Source organism: Anastrepha obliqua, chromosome 1 (assembly GCF_027943255.1).
Source record: "Anastrepha obliqua isolate idAnaObli1 chromosome 1, idAnaObli1_1.0, whole genome shotgun sequence".
NCBI classification, from domain to species: domain Eukaryota; kingdom Metazoa; phylum Arthropoda; class Insecta; order Diptera; family Tephritidae; genus Anastrepha; species Anastrepha obliqua.
Window position 1 is genome coordinate 121,839,538 of NC_072892.1, and position 20,668 is coordinate 121,860,205.

Below are 20,668 nucleotides of genomic sequence, written 5' to 3' on the forward strand. Positions count from 1 at the left end.
AAAACTCGTCGAAACTTGGTGCACGCTTTGCTCGCCACCCCATTTAGATCCGGCATAAATGATAAATGATTCGATAAACGCACTCCTCGTGATGCTGATCTTTTTTTTTGCGATTTTTCATCATAATTCCATCTGGATTTGATCAGTGAAGCACCAAATGCCATCTTTTCGTTCAATAATTATTTCTTAATTCGCATGTGGCAGTTGTCAAAAACTCCTGCTGTGCCATAAACTGAAAAAATGCTGCTAAAATCAAAATAGGTGGTCTTAATGTGACATCCAAAAACTATTTAGATCTCAATAAAACTTGGTGCATATAATAAATTTTTTTTCATACGGAAATGAAACGGGGATCCAAGTAAAAGTTGAATTTTTAAACAATTTGCAATAATTCAATTTGAAAAAAATATATATAGTGTTGTTGTTTTTGCAGCAGTTCAACAAGTTTTGCCAGCACAGCGTAGTCACCGGCCGTCACCGTTTATCTCATCTAACAGTAGACCCAGGAAACACGATGTTTCTACGGGTTGGGTCCAAAGAGAGAGGGGCGTTAGATGAGTGAGTTTAAAGGCGCATGTCGTAGCCCTTGTGTGGGACTATTATGCAGCAAAAAGTAGAACGAAATATATCTTGAAGTTACAAGAAAAAACCGGTTCTTTTCTTCTGACACATACTCTATAATCAAGGAGCACCCTTGACTTTTGCACCACAAAAATTCGGCGTCTAATATTGAATTTGTTTTCGTCACCTTTGGAACAAAAATTAAATTCTTCTCGATTTGAGTGCTATATAGAATTTCTTGGATATCTAATGCAGTGGTATTGACAAATTTAACGTCTAAGATGGATCATCGTATTGGAGAACAGTTGAACAATATTCTTAAGTGATACGTTTGTATTTGTAGAACTTCGAGTGCTTAATTTATCTTTATTACATTTTTAAGGTTATTGCTTTTTTGGACTTTGAATTCTTTTGGACCCACTTTTGCGAGGTTGCGGGTGCTTGTTTGAGCACTACAACTCAACTCTTTGAGTTGGTTTTGGCCAGCGTATATGTATGTACATACTTACCTACATATGTAGGCCAAAAGTGCAATATGTAGAATTTCCATCACGTGAATGTGTGCGCTGGCTATAATCTTAATAATTGCGGATTTATGACTATCTGATAATCAATGTATCAAAACAATGTGGGGGGTATTTTTACAATCGTTTGCGTCAGCTACGTGAGGTATAATCTTTGCAAAATATTTCGCTTATCCTCACTTATCCTTTGCAATAAGATTAGACGTTCTTGAGTTACGTCAATGCCACTTGTATTAATAATCTGCAGTTTATTTTCAGCGCTAATTTATTTCACAACCAACGTTTACCGAATTAGTCGCATTTTTCACAAATAGTGGTAATGTTGCAGTCAACGTTCGTTTTAAGTGTGTCGATCGCGCTTTGCAGCGCTTTGGATTTGCATCACGTAGATTCCTACATTGATATACCTTTTAAGCCTATCAAAACATCGGTCAGTTTAATATATCACTTTAGTTCAGTTATTATAGCAATCTCAATATGTGTCAAAAGTGGTATTTTTTTTTTTTTATATCTCCCTTTATTTATTACAGTCTGTTATATATTAACAATATGTAATTTTTTTACAATTAGGGTCTATTAAGTTCTTTTACCAATGTAAGAAGAATCTGTTATTATTATTATTGTTTTTTGTGATTACACTGTAAATCTTATAGTTAGATCAGTCGGTGTGAGTCGCTTTAATCTTCGTTTGGTATTTTCTGCCGGTGCTATTTTACGCATTTCTTCGTTTTGGTGGACTGACAGTCGCTGTATATGCTTAGTGCTACATTTTGTGATCGTTTCTTGGATAGTATCTACATTTAATTCACGATGTATGGCTTCATTGGGAATAAACCAACCAGCATTTGTTATATGTCGTAATATTTTGGATTGTGTTCGCTGTATGAGCTGAATATTTGTGTTTTTAGCCGTTCCCCATATTTCTATTCCGTATTTCCAGATAGGAGTATTAATTGTTTTGTATATAGTCACCTTATTATACAATGATAGTTTTGATGCTCGTCCTATTAGCCAACTTAATTGCCGGTACTTATTCTTGATTTGATTTCTTTTGTTAATGATATGCTGCTTCCATGTTAGTTTTTCGTCAATAGTTATTCCAAGATATTTTGCTGCTGGGCAGATTTTTATTTTTTTTTTTAAGGTTAGATTATATTTTGATGTCTTTTTGTTTGTATATATAACTTGTATAGTTTTGTCTTTATTAACTTCTATACCCCATTCGTCAAACCAATTTACTGTATTGTTTATTAATTTTTGAAGTGTAAAGGTCGCCAGTTTTTCGTGGTATAATCAATCCTTTTTTTAGGCCGACCGCATTCGTGAGCATGGCTATCCCGCTGAGTCGCATTATGTGTCGACTAGCGATGGCTACATACTCAACCTCTTTCGCATACCCCATTCGCCACATCTGCGTACTCAGAATGCAAGTAAACCTGTCGTCTTCATACAACACGGACTCTTCGGCTGTTCCGATTGCTTCTTGCTTAACGGTCCAGATAATGCCATCGCCTACAATTTCGCCGATGCTGGTTTCGATGTTTGGCTAGGTAATGCGCGCGGCAACATTTATTCACGCAATCACTCAGCGCTGTCAACCCAACATCCGAACTTTTGGAAGTTCAGTTGGCACGAGATCGGCACCATCGATATGCCCGAATCGATCGATTATGTGCTCGAACGGACGGGTGAAAGTGCTTTACATTATGTTGGACATTCACAAGGTGGCACAGTCTATTTTGTTATGCTCTCATCGCGTCCGGAATACAATGTAAAGATAAAAACTGGACACACCTTGGCACCTGCCGTATTTATGGGTAATGCAACAGATGGCATCGTGGAAGGTCTCGCACCATATGTGGGCACTCCTGGTCCAGGTACAAATCTGTTAGATAATCAACCGTTTTTACCGTATAATACCTATGTGCAACGTTTGTTAAATGCTGCCTGTGGTGGCAAACCGGCTTATCCGAAATATTGTCAAACACTCTTTTTAATGTGGGCTGGGAATGAGCAGTCAAATATCAATGCGGTAAGCACACTATATTTCAACAGCAAGATTCACGTCAAAATAAAATTACTTTCTGCTGCAGACGCTGCTGCCTCTATTGGCGGAAACGCATCCGGCTGGCATTTCTACTAACCAAGCTATTCATTTTATTCAACTCAAAGTATCGAACAAATTCCGTCAATATGACTTCGGTACCAAAAATAATCGAAAGCAATATAACCAAACCGAACCGCCAGAGTATCCCTTGGAGAAGATCACCGCCAATACATACATATACTGAGGCTTGAGTGATAGTTCTGTCAAAGTGAATGATATGAAGCGTCTACCTCCTTATCTTTCCAATTTGCGACTATTCTACGAAATGCCTGACCCAAAATGGGGGCATTTGGATTTTATTTTCGCTCAACAGGTAAAGGCGGAAATCAATGATCCTTTGATACAGTATTGCAAAGATTATGAACAAAATTTACAACAGTTATCATTTGACGACTATAAAAGGTTGCATTAAATTTTTACGGTACTATATTTACGCCTTTGTAATCTAATCTATCTCTTCTGATTTTCTTTGCTTTTTCAATAAATAAATATGGATTGATTGCAAATGCCATATGAAGCATTTAATACGCGCATGCAAATATTTCGTAGTATTTTTCTGTTAAGCTATAGAAAATAAAAAGAGATGTCTTTTTTTTTAGTTTTATGCCAGTTCAAAGGTCGCAGTTCCCAAAAAAACAAACGTTTTTAATCTGGTTTTTTTATAATACGTAAAACAAATAAATAAAAGCAAATGAATAAATCGGACATAGCTCAATAGGTATGAGTTATCGGATCAATGACTCCGAAATACAATTGGGGAAAGATATTCCGAACAACAACAGAAGAAAAGGGGTGGAAAAGAGGTATGAAACCTAGCTCCAATACGCTTAATATATTTACTGAAGGCTCGAAAATGATGGACGGAGTAGGTGCAGGGATTTATTGTGGAGAGCTGGACATCAGGCGGCCAATTAAGCTCTCTGACCATTGCAGTATTTTCCAAGCAGAAGTCTTTGCGGTAGCAAACCACTGGTAAGGACATCGAGCAACTCCAACATAAATATATACGTTGACAGTCAAGCGGCAATAAAGGCAATAAACTTATATGAAATTTCGTCTAAAAACATTCTTAGGACCAGGAAAGCCATAGAGAGCCTAGCCGCAGACAGACAGTTACACATATATTGAGTACCCGAACATAAGGGCATTGCAGGAAAAGAATTGTAGATGAGATTGGCAAAAGCGCTGTTTACATACAATACGAACAAGAAAGCGACATACTGACACCTTTAAATACGATTTACAATGGCATCGCTCCGGACATGAAAACACGTATAGACAGGAGGTGGAATAATCTGCCCACTTGCAAAACCGCGAAAATCATGTGTGCACAGAATGCAGACAAATACGCCAGATTCGTACTAGCCCTCTCTAGAAAGGAAAACAGAACAATCGTAGGTATGCTGACAGGCCACAATTTGTTAGCGGCACACGCATACAAGATGGGAATTACAAACAATGATAGCTGCAGATTTTGCAATGAACTAGAAGAGAGGGAAATTCTGGAACACCTTCTATGTTCTTGCCCCGCATTAGCTAGAACCCGAATGAAATGTTTAGGAGAGAGATTAGAATGTTTCTCGGGGTTAGAGCTTGAGAGTTTACTTAGATTCGCAAAAGACGCAGATTTATTACAAGTAATCTACTACAAGGAAACGTAAGGGTCAAGCTCCATCTGGTAGCACTAAGGACCAATAGGACTATGTGATGGCTTTCAGGCAGCCAGGTCAACCTAACCTAAATGAATAAAATAGTTAATTTTGAAATGTGCTTTTAAAATTAGAAATTTCGAAGAAGAAAATAATACTTAAGAACTAAAATATATGTATGTAAAGGGTATTTCGGCCGCCGTAGCCGAATGGGTTGGTGCGTGACTACCATTCGGAATTCAGAGAGAACGTAGGTTTGAATCTCGGTGAAACACCAAAATAAAGAAAAAGTGTTTTCTAATAGCGGTCGCTCCTCTGCAGGCAATGGCAAACCTCCGAGTGTATTTTTGTAATGAAAAAGCGCACCATAAAAAAAACCCATTTGCGTTCGAAGTCGGCTTAAAACTGTAGGTCCCTCCATTTGTGCAGACGCACGCCGCAAATAGGAGTAGGATCTCGGCCAAACTCACAGAAGGGGTGTACGCGCCAATTATATATTAAGTGCGCAACTAAGTTTTCCCGGTTTTTTTGATGAAAATGCAACGTTATTCTGGAAAAATGGTTACAAGTGAATCATAGAAAGTATTGCCCATCGCTGGCTACTACTTTTCCCCATCTTTCTGGTAGATCTCGTATACCGTCGCGGTAAAACTGTTAATCTTTTGAAACTATCCACGGATCAAGCCATTTTTTGATGTCTTCATATGAGTGGAACTGTTGGCCAGCTAGACCATGTGCCATCGATCGGAACAGGTGATAATCGGACGGCACAATATCTGGAGAATATGCCGGGAAGGGTGGGATTTCCCATTTCAGTGTTTCCAGGTAGGTTTTAACGAGTTTGGCAACGTGAGGCCGAGCGTTGTCATGCTGTAGAATCAATTTTTCATACCTCCCCGCGTATTGCGGGCGCTTCTCGCGCAGTGCTCGGCTCAATCGCATCAATTGAAGTCGATACCGATCCCCAGTGATGGGTTCGCATGCTTTTAACAGTTCATAATAAATAACACCAACTTGGTCTCACCAAATACATAGCATAAGCTTCGCCGCGAATCCATTTTTCATCACCCGTTACGATGCGATGAAGAAAACCCTTCATTTTTTGCCACTGGAGCAGTTGTTCACAGGCGAAAAAAGTTGCTGGACAAGTTCATGGCATTTCTTTTTTGAATGTGATATGCGGCATATGTCCACAGTGGCTAAGAGTTACATCGTACAGTCTAGTTGTTGACTACTTCTTCGAATAAATCCGAATAATAAATCTAAATGTACATAATCAGCAAAAATGCGACGCAAACGATGGTCATTTGGCTTCAATTCTTGCACGGGCCGTATTTTATAGGCCAAAATCCTTACGTAAAATTTTCGACTTAGTCGAGGGACAAAGGCCAATAAGTTGAGAACGGTCGTGAATCGACATTTCGGCGTCTTCTTCAATACTTCCCGAACACATTTATTTATTTATAGTAAATTTCCACAATTCAAAAGTGCTCTGGCGTTAATCGATTCATGATGACTTGCCAAACCTTACTGAACAAAAATGTCAACACAGTTTGGCATTCTCAGCTGTCAGACCATAGTTATCGACATCGATTCTCATGCTGCGAAAAAATACCCAATATATCCGTTAAATCTGTTAAAGCAAAATTACAAATTACAAAATTATTAATTTGTACAAATGATTAGCCCAGAAAAGGAAATAGGACGAAATCAAGTTGGGGAAAATGGGCGGTGCTACACTCATTTTTGGGTATATCGTGTGTCTCTTTTATTTGTAATACGAGAATTGCCAGAAATATAAACAGAAATTGCAATCCTCGTTTTTGCTCTCTGCATTAATCAAATACCAACATTTCATCCGCCGTACAATTTTCGTTAGCCTCTTCGATGAGTTTATTAAAGGCATCTCACTCTAAAGAACGGGTTATTTCTTCCTATAGTTTTAATTTCAGCAGATTACCCTTCACACAGATGTGTGCATATGTATCATCACTCAAAATCCAAAAGTTCATAAAATCAAGCGTCTATGTGAACCAGTGAGTATTGTATGCATATTCTGATACTTCGGTGCTTTGGTGGGGCTTTAAAGTTATTTATAAACTGGTGATAAATCATTGTAAAAATTTTGAAGTAGAGATTAGCTAGAATAGCTAAACGTAATAGAAGTTTACTAATTATCTTGCAAACACTTGAAATTTGAAATTTATTGCATGCGAACAATATTGGGTCAATGAAACTAGATGACAGGAAGAGAGTGGTGGTTGGCAAACGTATCGTGATTTGTCCACAAACAGTAGAAATTTAATTGCCTGCAGTCTTCAGTGCCAATGTAATAGACCCAAATTTATTGAGATTGAGAAATTTCCTTTCTGTATTTTCAATGGCGCACTATGCTTGCATTGTTAATGATTAGGTTAAATGGGCTGTTCTTCAATAGGTTCCTCGCGGAACTCAAAGGTCTAGAAAAGGAAAATATCTCGAGGCTTTCCAGCGAGTTTTTATACTCTCCATATTGGCATAAAGCAATTACCTTCAATTGGCTTGAGCTTTGTAGTCGTAAAGGATGACGTAGTCGGAACCTAAAAAAGTGAGCTGCTTACAACTCGGCAAAATAAGACACCCTAAAAATGAAAATAATTAATAATCGGAGTGATAAATCAAATTTTAGAAATGTTTTCCGCGTATACTTTCATTTACAGATGTCTCTCCTTTTATTGAAGATTTCGATGACATTTTGGTATAATTGAGGTTCCATCTCAACAATTTCGTGCCGAGTTTTATCTTTCAAAGTTTCAATTGTCCACAGAACCTTTACCTTTGAGACAAAGGGAATTTTTTAAAGGTGTTATTGGAAACACAGCTGAATTTTTTTTTTTCTTTCGCCGTGTCCATGTGGCTGCCAGCACAGAATGAAACAAGACGAATTAATTTTTTCTTTTCTCCTTTGCCAATACTTTTCTTTGACAATCAAACGTACAAAATATTGTTGGTGCTCTAATTCCACCACCTTTAATGAATACGCCTTGCCTTTGAGATAACACTACAAAAATGATTCAAAGTTGTTGTAAAATTATTAGTCGTGGGAGTTTCGTATGCAATGAGTTGAATTTTTGTTGGTTGAACCGACGTATCAATGTGGTCAATATGCATACCATCAGCAATAGGCCAAAAACGTTGACGGTCATGGGGGTTTCAGCTGCATTTTCGAACAAGAGGGGTCCAAATATACCACTAGATCACAAAATTCCCGGGGCGAATAATGCCAATTTAACACATTTCTTATTCCGCTCTGTTGGGCGATTCAACATAAAACAAAATACAATTTTACGAAATGTTGTTTTCATAAATACACAATTTTAAAAGTAGATTTTAATTTTTTATATATTATTTTTGAGTGATATCGAACCCATTTTAGTAAATTGTAGATTTTCATCTTATAATCTGTCGAAAAAGATGACATTTAATTGGTACAGCTGTGAAAAAAGGCATTGTTAAAAAAACAAACTGAACTTCAGATACCCATTTGTGCAACCACATCAAGTCGCACGCCACAAATAGGAGGAGGAGCTCGGACAAATACCTAAAATTCTGACCGCAAATGCTAATCTAAGAGTTTTTATATCCAGGGCGGCCGCCGTAACCGAATGGGTTACTACTAGTGCCAGGAGTACCAGGGTTCGAAACCCCGTGCATGAAACATCGAATGATAGAACAAGTTTTTCTAATAGCGGTGGCCTCTCGGCAGGGAATGACAAACCTCCGGGTGCATTTCTGTTGTGAAAAACGCTCAACGTAAAAAACCATCTGCCGTTGTGATGCTGCATAAAACTCTAGGTTCCTCCATTTGTGGAAACACAGACACAGACGCACACCACAAATATGTAGGTGGAGGCGCTCGGCCAAATACACAATAAAGGGTGTAAGCGCCAATTATACTTATATATGTATATATATTTATATATACCGAGTAAAGTTGTTGGTGATCAACCTGTTGAGTTAAATGAAAGATATCCGTGGCCGCAAATGTTATTTCGTGAATGTCATTCGGCAGGACTCGGATTCAAAATCCTCTGTGGATAGCCCCTCGGAAATAGCACACCTCCGAGTGTATATCTACATAAAAAATATTCTAATAAAAAACCATCTCTCGTTCGGAGGTGGCATGAAACATATTCGAGGATAAGCCTGACCAAACACCCATAATCCACTCTTAATTTCCCCTACTTTACACCTGTTTGGCATACGTGATTGCAAAAACTTGATTATTTGTGCTAATTTTCAATAATTATCAGGTTGTTTAACTAACTATAAATTATATTATATTATACAATATATCTGTCTAGAACGCACCGGCTCTAATAGCTGAGTGTATTGAACCGCTTTATCAACTGATGCATTCTGATTAGTTTCGCTTGCACTGTAGAGGTGGAATAAAACTTGCGAATTTAGTTGGAGTATATAGGAGAATTTACATTTAGGTCGGGGTCTTTATAACACCACGCGAGTAAGGGCGTACAAAAAAATGTGCGCGAGTAATGGTGGGTTAAAATATCAATTGAATTCTGCAAAAACCGCAGACACTTTTGTTCAATATAATAATTTCCAATTGAATTCACTGCAACATAGAAGTTAATGAGTTTATATATACTGTACTGGTAGATATATTATATACTGTACTGTACTTGAGATTGGAATATGGTGGAGTGTTTCTGAGCTTGCCGTAAAGCTTAGACTTTTTAAAACTAATGAGGTACCGGTATTGCTGAGTTTGCATGTTGATCGGCACCATCAATATGCTCGATTCGATCGATTATGTGCTCGAACGGACGGATGAAAGTGCTTTACATTAAGTTGGACATTCACAAGGTGGCACAGTCTATTTTGTTATGCTGCCATCGCGTCCGGAATACAATGTAAAGATAAAAACTGGACACACCTTGGCACCTGCCGTATTTATGGGTAATGTAACCGATGGTATCGTGGAAGGTCTCGCACCACATGGGGACACTCCTGGTGCAGGTACAAATTTGATAATCAACCGTTTTTACCGTATAATACCTACATATGTACAGCACTTATTTGGTTGGTGCATCCGTTATTCGCCTCATCTGTAGGGAATTTCAACTTATTTTCCAAAATCATCAGTTGTTTAACTATTAGTTATTTTAAGTATGAAAAATAATAGGTTTACTTCAAGTGGGCCAGGGGTTTTACTTGCTTTCAATAATAAAAAAAGCTTATCGAGCTTTGTAGATAGAACATAATATTTAGAATGAATGGACAAAGTTTCGAAATATTGAAAACTTACTTGGGCTGTGTTGCCGATGAAGTGAGAGTATAAAAAAATCGGTCGAGAAGGGGAAACTCTCTTTTTTAGTTAAATATATGAAGAAAACTCAAACATTGAACCGCTAATTGGCGTCAACTGAAAATAGGGTGCACAATACGCAGCAGATTTCGTCGATTCACCATTAACTATACTAAACTTTACTTAGGTATTGAAGAAGCTGGCAAATTTTTCCGATTGCGCTAAACAAAAAGTCATGTTTTTGTATGATCTACATTTTATCTCGAAGATTGCGTTAACAAATAAATTTATCGTACTTGGGCTTTGAAAAAACCAAGCTGTATAATCGTAGAGACGCCATTATATTCCGATTGTGGTACATGTTTTCTTTGAATATAGCAATGATAACATTATTACGCTATTCTTCTTCTTTTTTGCTTTTGTTCGTTTCACTTGTGGCCAGCTCTTGTAGTTCGTAATAGCCAAATTTTTTTTATCTTGGCTCATCTCGGTGTTTAAATTCGCATGTTTCATGTCGCTTTCTATCTGCTTCGCTTGTGTATGTTGGGGTCGCCTTCGTTTCCCCGACGCAGTAAAGAAATCTAGGACTTTCTTTGTCATATCATAATTCAGGTTATCTCTGTGGTCGGGCTTTCTGAGAACTTGTGCATACCAGCGACGATGATTTTCTTGTATTTTGTGCTCAATCGGCCTTTAGGCCTTCCACGAATGTATCAGTGCCATCCGAAGTTTTTTTTCGTGTAGCTGTTTTAGAGGCCACAATTAGGCTCCAAATAACAGGGTGGGACGCACAGCCGTTTTATAGATTTGCCTTTTATATGGAGAAGTATCCTTCTGTCGCTTAGTACGGCGGTTCGGGGTTGCCATGCTGAGTTTACCTTAACCTGCACGTATTCACTGACTTAGCCCCCGTTTCCACCAAAAGCAAACACCGTGTTTGCAGGAGTTGTGTTTATGAGAACTGTCAACTGTTTCCACCGAAATGTGTTTGCAAAGTGTATGGTCTTTGGTATGGTAAACAGATTTATGATACATTATTTTGCGGCGACAGCACAGCGCGATAGCCCAGCGGCTAGCAATGTGGGCTTCCGATCCGAAATCCTTGGTTCGAATCACAAGAAAATTTTTTTTTTTTTTTTTTTATGCATTTATTTCATTTTGTTTTATGATATGTTTATGAGCAGATTTTTTTCATGGCAGAAATACACTCGGAGGTTTGCCATTGCCTGCCGAGGGGCGACCGCTATTAGAAAAATGTTTTCATTAATTTTGCTTTCACCGAGATTCGAACCAACGACCTCTCTGTGAATTCCGAATGGTGATCACGCACCAACCCACTCGGCTACGAATGCAATAAAAAATGAGGAAAATGAGCAACATTGCCACCACTTAATAATTAAATTAGACGCAAACCCAACAAAACACGCTTTAAATTAGACGCAAACCCACAAAACACGCTTTGAAAGTGAGTTTAGGTATGGAGTTGTGTTTTAATTTTGTATGGGATTTGACAGGAGTTTTGTTTCGTGTTTGCGCTAAGAACACGATAGCGGCAGAGAACACGCTAGCGGCTGCGGTGGAAACTTACTATTATTCGGGAGTTTGTTACAGCGTGGCGCATGTACTTAAACATTGAGACCTCGTTTAGTGTGCTGCCATCCAGCAGAATAGGGACCTGCTCGTTGATACTAAAGTGATGAACAACTCGCAGCGCATGAACGCTGTCTTTTTCCTGCTTATTTACAGCCCATGCGGCTCGACTCTGTTTCGCAACTGATTAAGTGTGGCGTAAATATCGTCTGCGTCTTCGCTCACTAGCACAAAGTCATCTGTGCGCAGTATATTATTTACGTATAGGACATCGCGTTGAGTGTTGGCGATTATATAGTCCAAGACCCGGTTAAATAAAAGAGGACTCAATGCGAAACCTTAATGTACCCCTACTTTTCCAGTAAACTCTTCAGTTTCGCCAGTTACTGCTGAAACTTTTGTGGTTACGCTGTCATACATGTCCCGTATTACTTTGACGTAGTATTCTGAAGCAACATTACAACATTACGGTCAAAGGGATTTAAAGGCTAATTTTTTGATGCACAGTGTAGGGTACCGCTTGAAATTAGCAAACTTGGCTAAAAGTAATCTCGTAGGAATTCGAGAATGGCAATCCACCGACTAGCACTAATGCTTGGCGTAAGCTGGAAAGAGATAAAATTATTAATGGAAAATTTTTACTGGAATTGAGTAACAGAAAATGGTAAGTGATACCTCTCCAAATGTCAGTAATCATCAATAAAAATATTAAAACATATGCTCACTTATAAATTTAAGAGAGGTGAAATAAATTTATTACATTTCCATTCTACAAATACGGGTGCAAGGTTTTTGCATTTGATCCACATTTCATTTCGATGTCTATATAAACACAAAATACAATGCAGAATTGGCAAAAGAGTTAAACGCTGTGGGACAGTGAAGAATTAACGCGGTCTGTTAATTAGTTCACCTACTCACTTTTTTACATTGAAAGAAAAAAAATGAAATTATTGTTCTGTGTATTTTTGTGTACTGTTGCACACACGGCTGCATTAACTACACCCAAATATCCGACGACGGTAGGCCAAAACTAGCTTCGGGAGACCGTCCATCGCAAAACTGCTTATCCACACTTCATTCATTTCAGGCTGATCGCGTGGTGGCTGACAATTATCCAGTAGAGGCACATACCGTGCAAACAATCGATGGCTATATTCTTACCCTCTTTCGCATTCCTTACTCGCTGCGTACGCAGAATGCAAATATTTTGAATAAAACTGTTATGTTTCTGCAACATGGTTTGATTAGTTCGTCCGATGATTGGATATTAATTGGACCAGATAAAGCATTGGCCTACTTGGCAGCCGATGCTGGGTACGATGTTTGGTTGGGAAACTTTCGTGGTAATACATATTCGAGGCGACATGTTTCACGCTCTCCAGAGAAGCGTGCTTTTTGGCGTTTCAGCTTTCACGAATTAGGTATCTACGATCTGCCTGCAATGTTTGGATATGTACTTCGTGCCACAATGCAAGACTCTTTGCACTACGTTGGCCATTCGATGGGTACAACCACATTTATGGTGCTCATGTCGTTGATGCCCTGGTATATGGAACGTATACGCACAGCGCATTTGTTGGCACCAGTTATTTATACAGATCATCAGGAGGCACCGGTAACACGTTTCACTGCGCCCATACTGGGAAATCCCAGCCCACTTACGAAGGCATTGAGCGATCATGATTTGCTAGGTTATAATGAATTCCTTTCATTATTCGATGCCACGGCGTGTCAAGTTTTGGATGAAACTGTGTGCGCTAATTTTCTATTTCTATACACTGGATATGATCCCATAAACACAAATTACGTAAGCTTGTAGTGTCTTCATGTGGCTTAGTGTACAGTTGTGCGAAATATGTGTGTGTATGTAATTATTTAAAATGTTTCTAAATTTCTGATCTTCTATTTACAGTCTTTAATACCCGCCATTCTAAGGACCCATCCAAATGGTGGCTCCACCAATCAATTGATACATCACATGCAAGAGTATGTGTCCGGGCACTTTCGGCAATACGATCATGGCTTGAAAGAGAATTTGTTGTACTATAATCAACCAGCTCCGCCTGATTATCCGCTAGAAAACATAAGAGCGAATCCACCGTTGCAGATTTACTACTCGGATAATGATTTACAATCCTCACCAATTGACGTTTTTCGTCTGTTGCCTCGTATGGGTGGCAACATCGAGCTTCGCCACATTAATGTAACGACATGGAATCACTTAGACTACATGTGGGCTATTAATGTGAGAGAAGTAATCAACGAGGGTATTATTGGATATATCCAAAAATTTGAAAAGAGACGGGAGGAATTGCTGGTGAAAGAGAGAGCCGGCGATGATATCGCGCAGACCGAAATATGACTCAAATTCAGTAGTAGCTGAATTGTTGCTGCAAATTGCAGATGATATCCTTGTATTGTGGGAAATAATATTGAAATATGAAAAATAATTTGAATTTATAATACGAGTATATCTAAATTTTAGTCGTTAAAAAATGAATAAAACATACTTCTCATATGGACCCTGTTATATATCTTCTTCTTGATTGGCGCGATAACTGCTTAAGCGATTTTGGCCGATTTTAACAAAATTCATTTCTTTCTCGTGCTAACCGGTGCCAGTTGGAAACACCAAGTGAAGCCAAGCCCTTCTCCAGTTCAACTGGAGGCCTGTCCTCTTCCTCTGCTACCACCAGCTGGTACCGCATCGAATACTTTCAGAGCCAGGGCGTTTGTATCCATTCGGACGACATGAAGCCACTGGATCTTCTTTCGCTACACTATGTCTATAAAGCTCATACAGCTCATTGTTCCATCACCTACGAAACTCGCCGTCTATATCTATATACTTGGCAGAGGCTTCTTTATACACTGGGAAGTTTGTCATCGGCTGCCGAGGGGCGACAGCTGTGAGAAAAAAAATAATTTGTTTACCATTTTGGTGTTTCGTGTCTGGAGATTCGAGCCCGTGCACTTGCGAATGGTAGTCACGCACCCAAACACACAATAATTTTTTTATAAAAATATAGTTCATACTGATACAATAATTTATAGAAGGTAATTTCACTTCTTCTCCGCCGTGTTAGGTATCTGACAGAAATTTTGTTTTCGAAGCTCCAACTTATTACAAGAAATCCATTTTGGGACGTTAGAAACATGAAACAAAGCAAAGCGAAAAAATTTGAATAATTTTCATTATACAAAAAATCGAGTAAAAAGTCGCTGCTTCTGTGGATGTTGCAGCACGCGGAATAGCTGTAAGGATACAGTTATAAAATCTAGTAAATTTTCTGGTCCTGAGGTAAAGCTTAATAACACACTTTTTTCCATCCTTTAACTTCAACTATTCTTCTCACCCTTCTCCAACCCCAACTCCTAGGAAACCCTTACTGTTCTATAACTTTCACCAGAAAAGCGACATTTGACATGCCTAGAGGCAGTGCTTGGGAGTCAGACTGGCTTGGCTACGAAAATATGGCCATTATGAGTGTTCTACAAGATATAGTCCCCGTTTTGCTGATATCTGATCAATCAGTGGTGTGGGAGAAATATCACGCATTCTATAGATCGGGACTTTGCTGGAATGTTGAGTATGCCACCTCGAACAAAAAGTTCCCAGAATATATTCAGAAAATTGAAAATACAAGTTTTGCCTCCAAAGTACTATCCATCAACTTCAACGCATTTACTTTAACACCAGCGTTTTATCTAGCTCTCGAAGCATTTCTGGAACTCTCTTGCGTACAGTTCTGTTAAAACGCATTCCCCGTAGTGATTTTTCAACTCGATCAAACGGAAAAAAATCGCAGGCAGTCATATCAGGTGAATTCGATGGCTGTTGAATTGGTATTCGTTTCGTTTTTGGTAAAAAAATTTCGGATATTGAAGGCACTGTGCTACGGCGAGCTGGTTTACCACAAATCCTTTCATTTTTGGCGAATTGCTTCACGTAAACGTCTAATAACGCTCAAATAATAGCCCTTATTAACTATCTGACCTTCGATCAAAAACTCCTGGTGTACAATACCTTTTTGATCCATAACAACCGTGAGCATCACTTTATTTCTTCACTGAAAACGACGTGGTTGTTTTGATCTTGGTTCATTCGGAGCTCTCCACTCACTCGTCTGATGTTACTCTCCTGATGTATCGTAAATGAGTGTATTTCTTAGAATACCATTACCGAAACAGCTTCCCAACATTTCTAAGGTTTTCGCACTTTTGATTTCCTTTTTAAACGCAAATTTTGATACGAACTCGTTTTTGCAAATTCAAATTCATTCTTCGGGTAACTTTTTGATCGGGGTGGTATAACTAACAAAATTTCACGGTTTCAGCTGTCTAAATTAAGGACACATTAACATTCTCTGATGGTTTTGCTGATTTATTTTTCTTGTTTTGTTCGCCCTTTTTCTGTAAACTTCTTCATATTTTTAGATGGCGCTGACTATTCATCGAAGGCAAGGCGAACCCATACATTGTCATAGCATTGGTACAAATACCAAAATTTATATGTATGTTTATTTTATTTTTTTTTATTATTTATTTATTTGAAAGAGTAACAACTAATTAATAATTATTCCACTTATAATATTACAGCGCTAGCTACCAGGGGCTTCGGCTTATTGCGAAAAGGAAGAAAATAGTCTAATAGAATTTAAAAATATTTAGACTTATTGGAAAATGCATGACTGATGGTACTTATGCTCATTCGTACTAACATGTGAGCGTAACATGTATACGCCCATCGTATGTACGATTAATCGCCTAGATGTATGTTATTTTTGCAATTTCTTGTTCGGTTCTACCGTCTCTGGGTGTATTCGAGCCTCCGAAATTGCAGCAGTGTTACTTTTCACCAGCGATGCGCGTTTAGCGTAAATTTCGGCACCACTAGCAAAATCAGACGTTCCTGCTCCATGCTCATCACCAGCAAAACAAACGCAATACAAAAAATTTCACTACGGAATTGAGTTAATCGTCGAAAAGTAAGCAAAGTTTTCAAAGAATCCATTTTAAAAATCAATATAATTTATTTATTGTGTTAAGAGAAAATTCAAGCTACCTGAAACCAATTTGCTGCCCCGGTGTCAACTGAATTTTCAAAATAATTTCGATTCAAAGAAGAAATCCCATTTTTGATGTAAAGTAATGAAGAGAAAGAAAATTTATCAAATGAAATAAAAAAAAAAAATACTGAAACAGGGTCGCAGCCTTTAAACAATGTTTGTTGTGTTTGCATGACCTCATACCTTGATATGATAAATGGGTGCAAAATGCCATACTTCTAAGCAAAATGATTTTTGCAATATTGTGGTAGATTATGGGCTGAGGTGTCAATAATGCAGTAATTATTGATGCTTTCCATTTCAATTCAACCGGGCTATTCGGGTCATGTTCTTCGATTTCGATGTAACTCAAATATGTTGCTCTCTGGTCAAAATAATGAGACACGTATTTTTTTGTTCGCCCGAAAAACATTTTTTTCAAGAGTTATCGGCAATTTTGTTTTTCGGCTCAAAATCGATTTTTTTTGATTATATAAGAAAAAATTTTTTTTAAATGCCCATAACTTAGTCAAAAATGAACCGATTTTAATAATTCTGGGTTCAAAATGATCGTCATTACTTACACGACCGACTTCATGTAGAAACAATTGCAAAAAAGTAGTTGAAAATTTTTTATTCACCAAAAAAGAAAAAAAATTGAAATTTTTTCGAAATTTAATATTTCAAAAAGTGTATTTTGTCTTTTTTCATAACTTTTTCCAAATGAAGAGGACACCTCGAACTTCAATTGAGCTGAATGCCCAGTAGCTAAAATGAGTTGTTTTTGAGTAATTGTTTCTTCATGAAGTTGCTTGTGTAAGTCTTGGCGATCATTTTGAACCCAGAATCAATGAAATCGGTTCATTTTCGACCAAGTTATGGGCATTTAAAAAATAATTCTAATATAGATGCCTTCCACTTCAACTCAACCGGGCTATTCGGGACATGTTCTTCGATTTCGATGTAACTCAAATATGTTGCTCTCTGGTCAAAATAATGAGACACGTATTTTTTTGTTCACCCGAAAAATTTTTTTTTGAAGATTTATCGGCAATTTTGTTTTTCGGCTCAAAATCGATTTTTTTTTCATTATATAAGAACTTTTTTTTTTAAATGCTCATAACTTAGTCAAAAATGAACCGATTTTAATGATTCTGGGCTCAAAATGATCGTCATTGCTTACACAAATTACTTCATGTAGAAACAATTGCAAACAAGTAGTTGAAAATTTGTTATTTTCCAAAAAACAAAAAGTGCGAAACAGGTTTTTTACTCAAAAATTCATTACTCAAAAACAACTCATTTTAGCTACTGGGCATTCAGCTCAATTGAAGTTCGAAGCGTCCTCTTGATTTGAAAAAAGTTATAAAAAAAAAACAAAATACACTTTTTGAAATATTAAATTTCGAAAAAATTTCAATTCTTTTTCTTTTTTACTAAATAAAAATTTTCAACTACTTTTTTGCAATTGTTTCTACATGAAGTCGCTCGTGTACATAAGTAATGACGATCATTTTGAACCCAGAATTATTAAAATCGGTTCATTTTTGACTAAGTTATGGGCATTTAAAAAAAATTTTCTTATATAATTAAAAAAAATCGATTTTGAGCCGAAAAACAAAATTGCCGATAACTCTTGAAAAAATTTTTTTTTGGGCGAACAAAAAAATACGTGTCTCATTATTTTGACCAGAGAGCAACATATTTGAGTTACATCGAAATCGAAGAACATGACCCGAATAGCCCGGTTGAATTGAAATGGAAAGCGTCTATTGCGTAGCTTCAACGATCATCTATCCTCGAACTTGTCAACTTAACTCCCGCTTTAGAAAAAACTTCGTTTATAGGTCTTCATTATGTTATGTTATGTTATGTTATGTTATGTTATGTTATGTTATGTTATGTTATGTTATGTTATGTTACGTTCTTAATATCTTTCATGCCCCCAATGAGCGTCAAACCACCCTTTGCCGTCCTTTCATTGAGCTACTACCATATCAAAAATAAAACCACAAATATATGTACGCATATTACTTTATTCATTTGGATGACTTCAAAATGTTACAAATAATTTAAAAATATTTAACTTTTTGACTAAAACATTTCGCTATAAATATGTCTGCACGTACATATAGGTATGTATGTAGTTAACTACCCACTTTAATACTACATACAGATTCTCCTTAGCTTTATTATCTAAATATAGATGTATTACTTCAAAGACACTAAGAATTCATATTTTTCAAGGCTAAGATCTCTAATTAGTACAAATATTTTAGAAACATAAAACTGTATTTCCCTAAATACAATACTCTTGCAACATTCTTAAAAATGTATGAATTTGTTAAAATAAAATTATAAAAGGTCTTTTAAAAAGTGACGCCTAGATCTCAGTAGTGAATAATTTTCATCACCTTTGACATTTGTCAAGTAGACAGATGTATAATTTTACATGATAGAACAACGCGTAAAAGTTATTGAAATTTAGTATGAAAGTGGTGGATCTTTTAGAACAACATATCGCAAAATTCGTGAATTTTTTGGTGGAAAAAATCGTCGGAATGAGTCGGTCCTTCAAGGGCTGGTGAAAATTTTTCAAGAAACTGGTTTTGTTTGGTCAAAGACCAAAAACTGAACGTCATTCCGACGATTTTTCGATTGAGAATATTGCTGCTGTAGCGCAAATTGCTCCTAAACAACCTTCAACATCAATATCTCGACGTCATTGATTGTCAACATGAATCGACTGCTTGAAGAAGAAAATTGAAATTATTAAAGCTTACGAGGAAGACGATTTATCTGTCCGGGGATTAGCCTGTACGTAAGTTTTAATAATAAAATAAATATTAAAATATAAATAATTAATTTAGTACATTTGGTATAACGTCATCACCGTATAATTCTGACGAGTCAGGCCTTTTCTTCAGAGTACCGCCAAATCAAATTTTATCTTTAAAAAATGAGGTATGTCGTGTATGAGAATAGTCATTCTTAAAAAAGCCAAATCCAATCTAATATATTTAGTTTTATGTAGTTTATTGAGTGAAATGTAATATTAATTTTTTATTTTCGTTATTATTTACATGGACTTACACACTTTAATCAAATATGCACTTTGAAAAAATATGTACACATTTCTGTTTGAACGATCTAATATCAATATTTTTTATTGAACAAGATATAGTATTCAATTAATTAAAAAGTTCTTAAATAAGCTACCCTCCCTTGAGCGGACATTTCTCTTGGCTGGGCAAAGGTTGAGTGGTGGTTGAACGGTTGAGTCCGTCAAGGGCAAAGGTTGAGTCCGGGGAGGGAGATTTCACTGTAGTTGTTAAGAGCCGTATTTTGTATAAAAAATAGTGAAGCCTGAAATAATCTAAAGTTTTACATGTTTTATTTTAAAACAACATCTAGGCACGTCGTCTGAAAGATCCTTTACTGCTTCAAAAAATGAAGTTTTTTCAAATGCCGCGCTCAATAGTTGTCGGCTGGGTAATAATTCTAAGTACTAAATGATGATATAAAAAACTTGGATATGGGTAAAATCTCACGTTCGCATTACTTTATAAATAATTTACTTTAAACTAATCTAGACATTTATTCCTAATTTTTTTTTTGAATTAAGAGTAAAAAGGCGACATTTTTTTCAAGACCTTCTTATTAAAATGTTGTACCCTACCACTAGAATAGACATTTTACAAAATACTCGACAATTAGCTATGGCAACATTAATGAAACATAAACTTCTATAATAAAAATATTAAGTTTTGCTAATCAAGAAAGTATTCGGTCGCTGCCTTTTAACCGCCCTTTTTTGCTATACATCACAATTAAAGAGTTTAAATCTAATAAATTCGAATGCAATCGAATTATTATCG

General features: G+C 36.9%; 2 protein-coding genes across 2 annotated transcripts; both read left to right on the forward strand.

The window, feature by feature from the left end:
- The first annotated feature begins 1,093 nt into the window (after window positions 1-1,093).
- Window positions 1,094-3,542, forward strand: LOC129253262 (lipase 3-like). The gene is made up of 4 exons (XM_054891562.1): window positions 1,094-1,196; window positions 1,344-1,515; window positions 2,395-3,117; window positions 3,179-3,542. Exons 2-4 carry the CDS (start codon window positions 1,405-1,407, stop codon window positions 3,374-3,376), a joined length of 1,032 nt encoding a protein of 343 aa, XP_054747537.1. The 5' UTR covers window positions 1,094-1,196; window positions 1,344-1,404; the 3' UTR covers window positions 3,377-3,542.
- Window positions 3,543-12,683: 9,141 nt separating this feature from the next.
- LOC129237021 (lipase 3-like) lies at window positions 12,684-14,115 on the forward strand. The gene is made up of 3 exons (XM_054871390.1): window positions 12,684-12,761; window positions 12,830-13,549; window positions 13,655-14,115. The coding sequence occupies exons 1-3, from the start codon at window positions 12,684-12,686 to the stop codon at window positions 14,102-14,104; spliced, it is 1,248 nt and encodes a 415-aa protein (XP_054727365.1). The 3' UTR covers window positions 14,105-14,115.
- Window positions 14,116-20,668: the final 6,553 nt, after the last annotated feature.

Coding starts and splice junctions, on each gene's coding strand:
- LOC129253262 (XM_054891562.1), top strand. CDS start 1,405: ATGTTGCAGTCAACGTTCGTTTTAAGTGTGTCGATCGCGCTTTGCAGC. Junction 1,516..2,394: donor TTAAGCCTATCAAAACATCG/GTCAGTTTAATA, acceptor TCCTTTTTTTAG/GCCGACCGCATTCGTGAGCA. Junction 3,118..3,178: donor AGCAGTCAAATATCAATGCG/GTAAGCACACTA, acceptor TTTCTGCTGCAG/ACGCTGCTGCCTCTATTGGC.
- LOC129237021 (XM_054871390.1), top strand. CDS start 12,684: ATGAAATTATTGTTCTGTGTATTTTTGTGTACTGTTGCACACACGGCT. Junction 12,762..12,829: donor CACCCAAATATCCGACGACG/GTAGGCCAAAAC, acceptor CATTCATTTCAG/GCTGATCGCGTGGTGGCTGA. Junction 13,550..13,654: donor ATCCCATAAACACAAATTAC/GTAAGCTTGTAG, acceptor TTCTATTTACAG/TCTTTAATACCCGCCATTCT.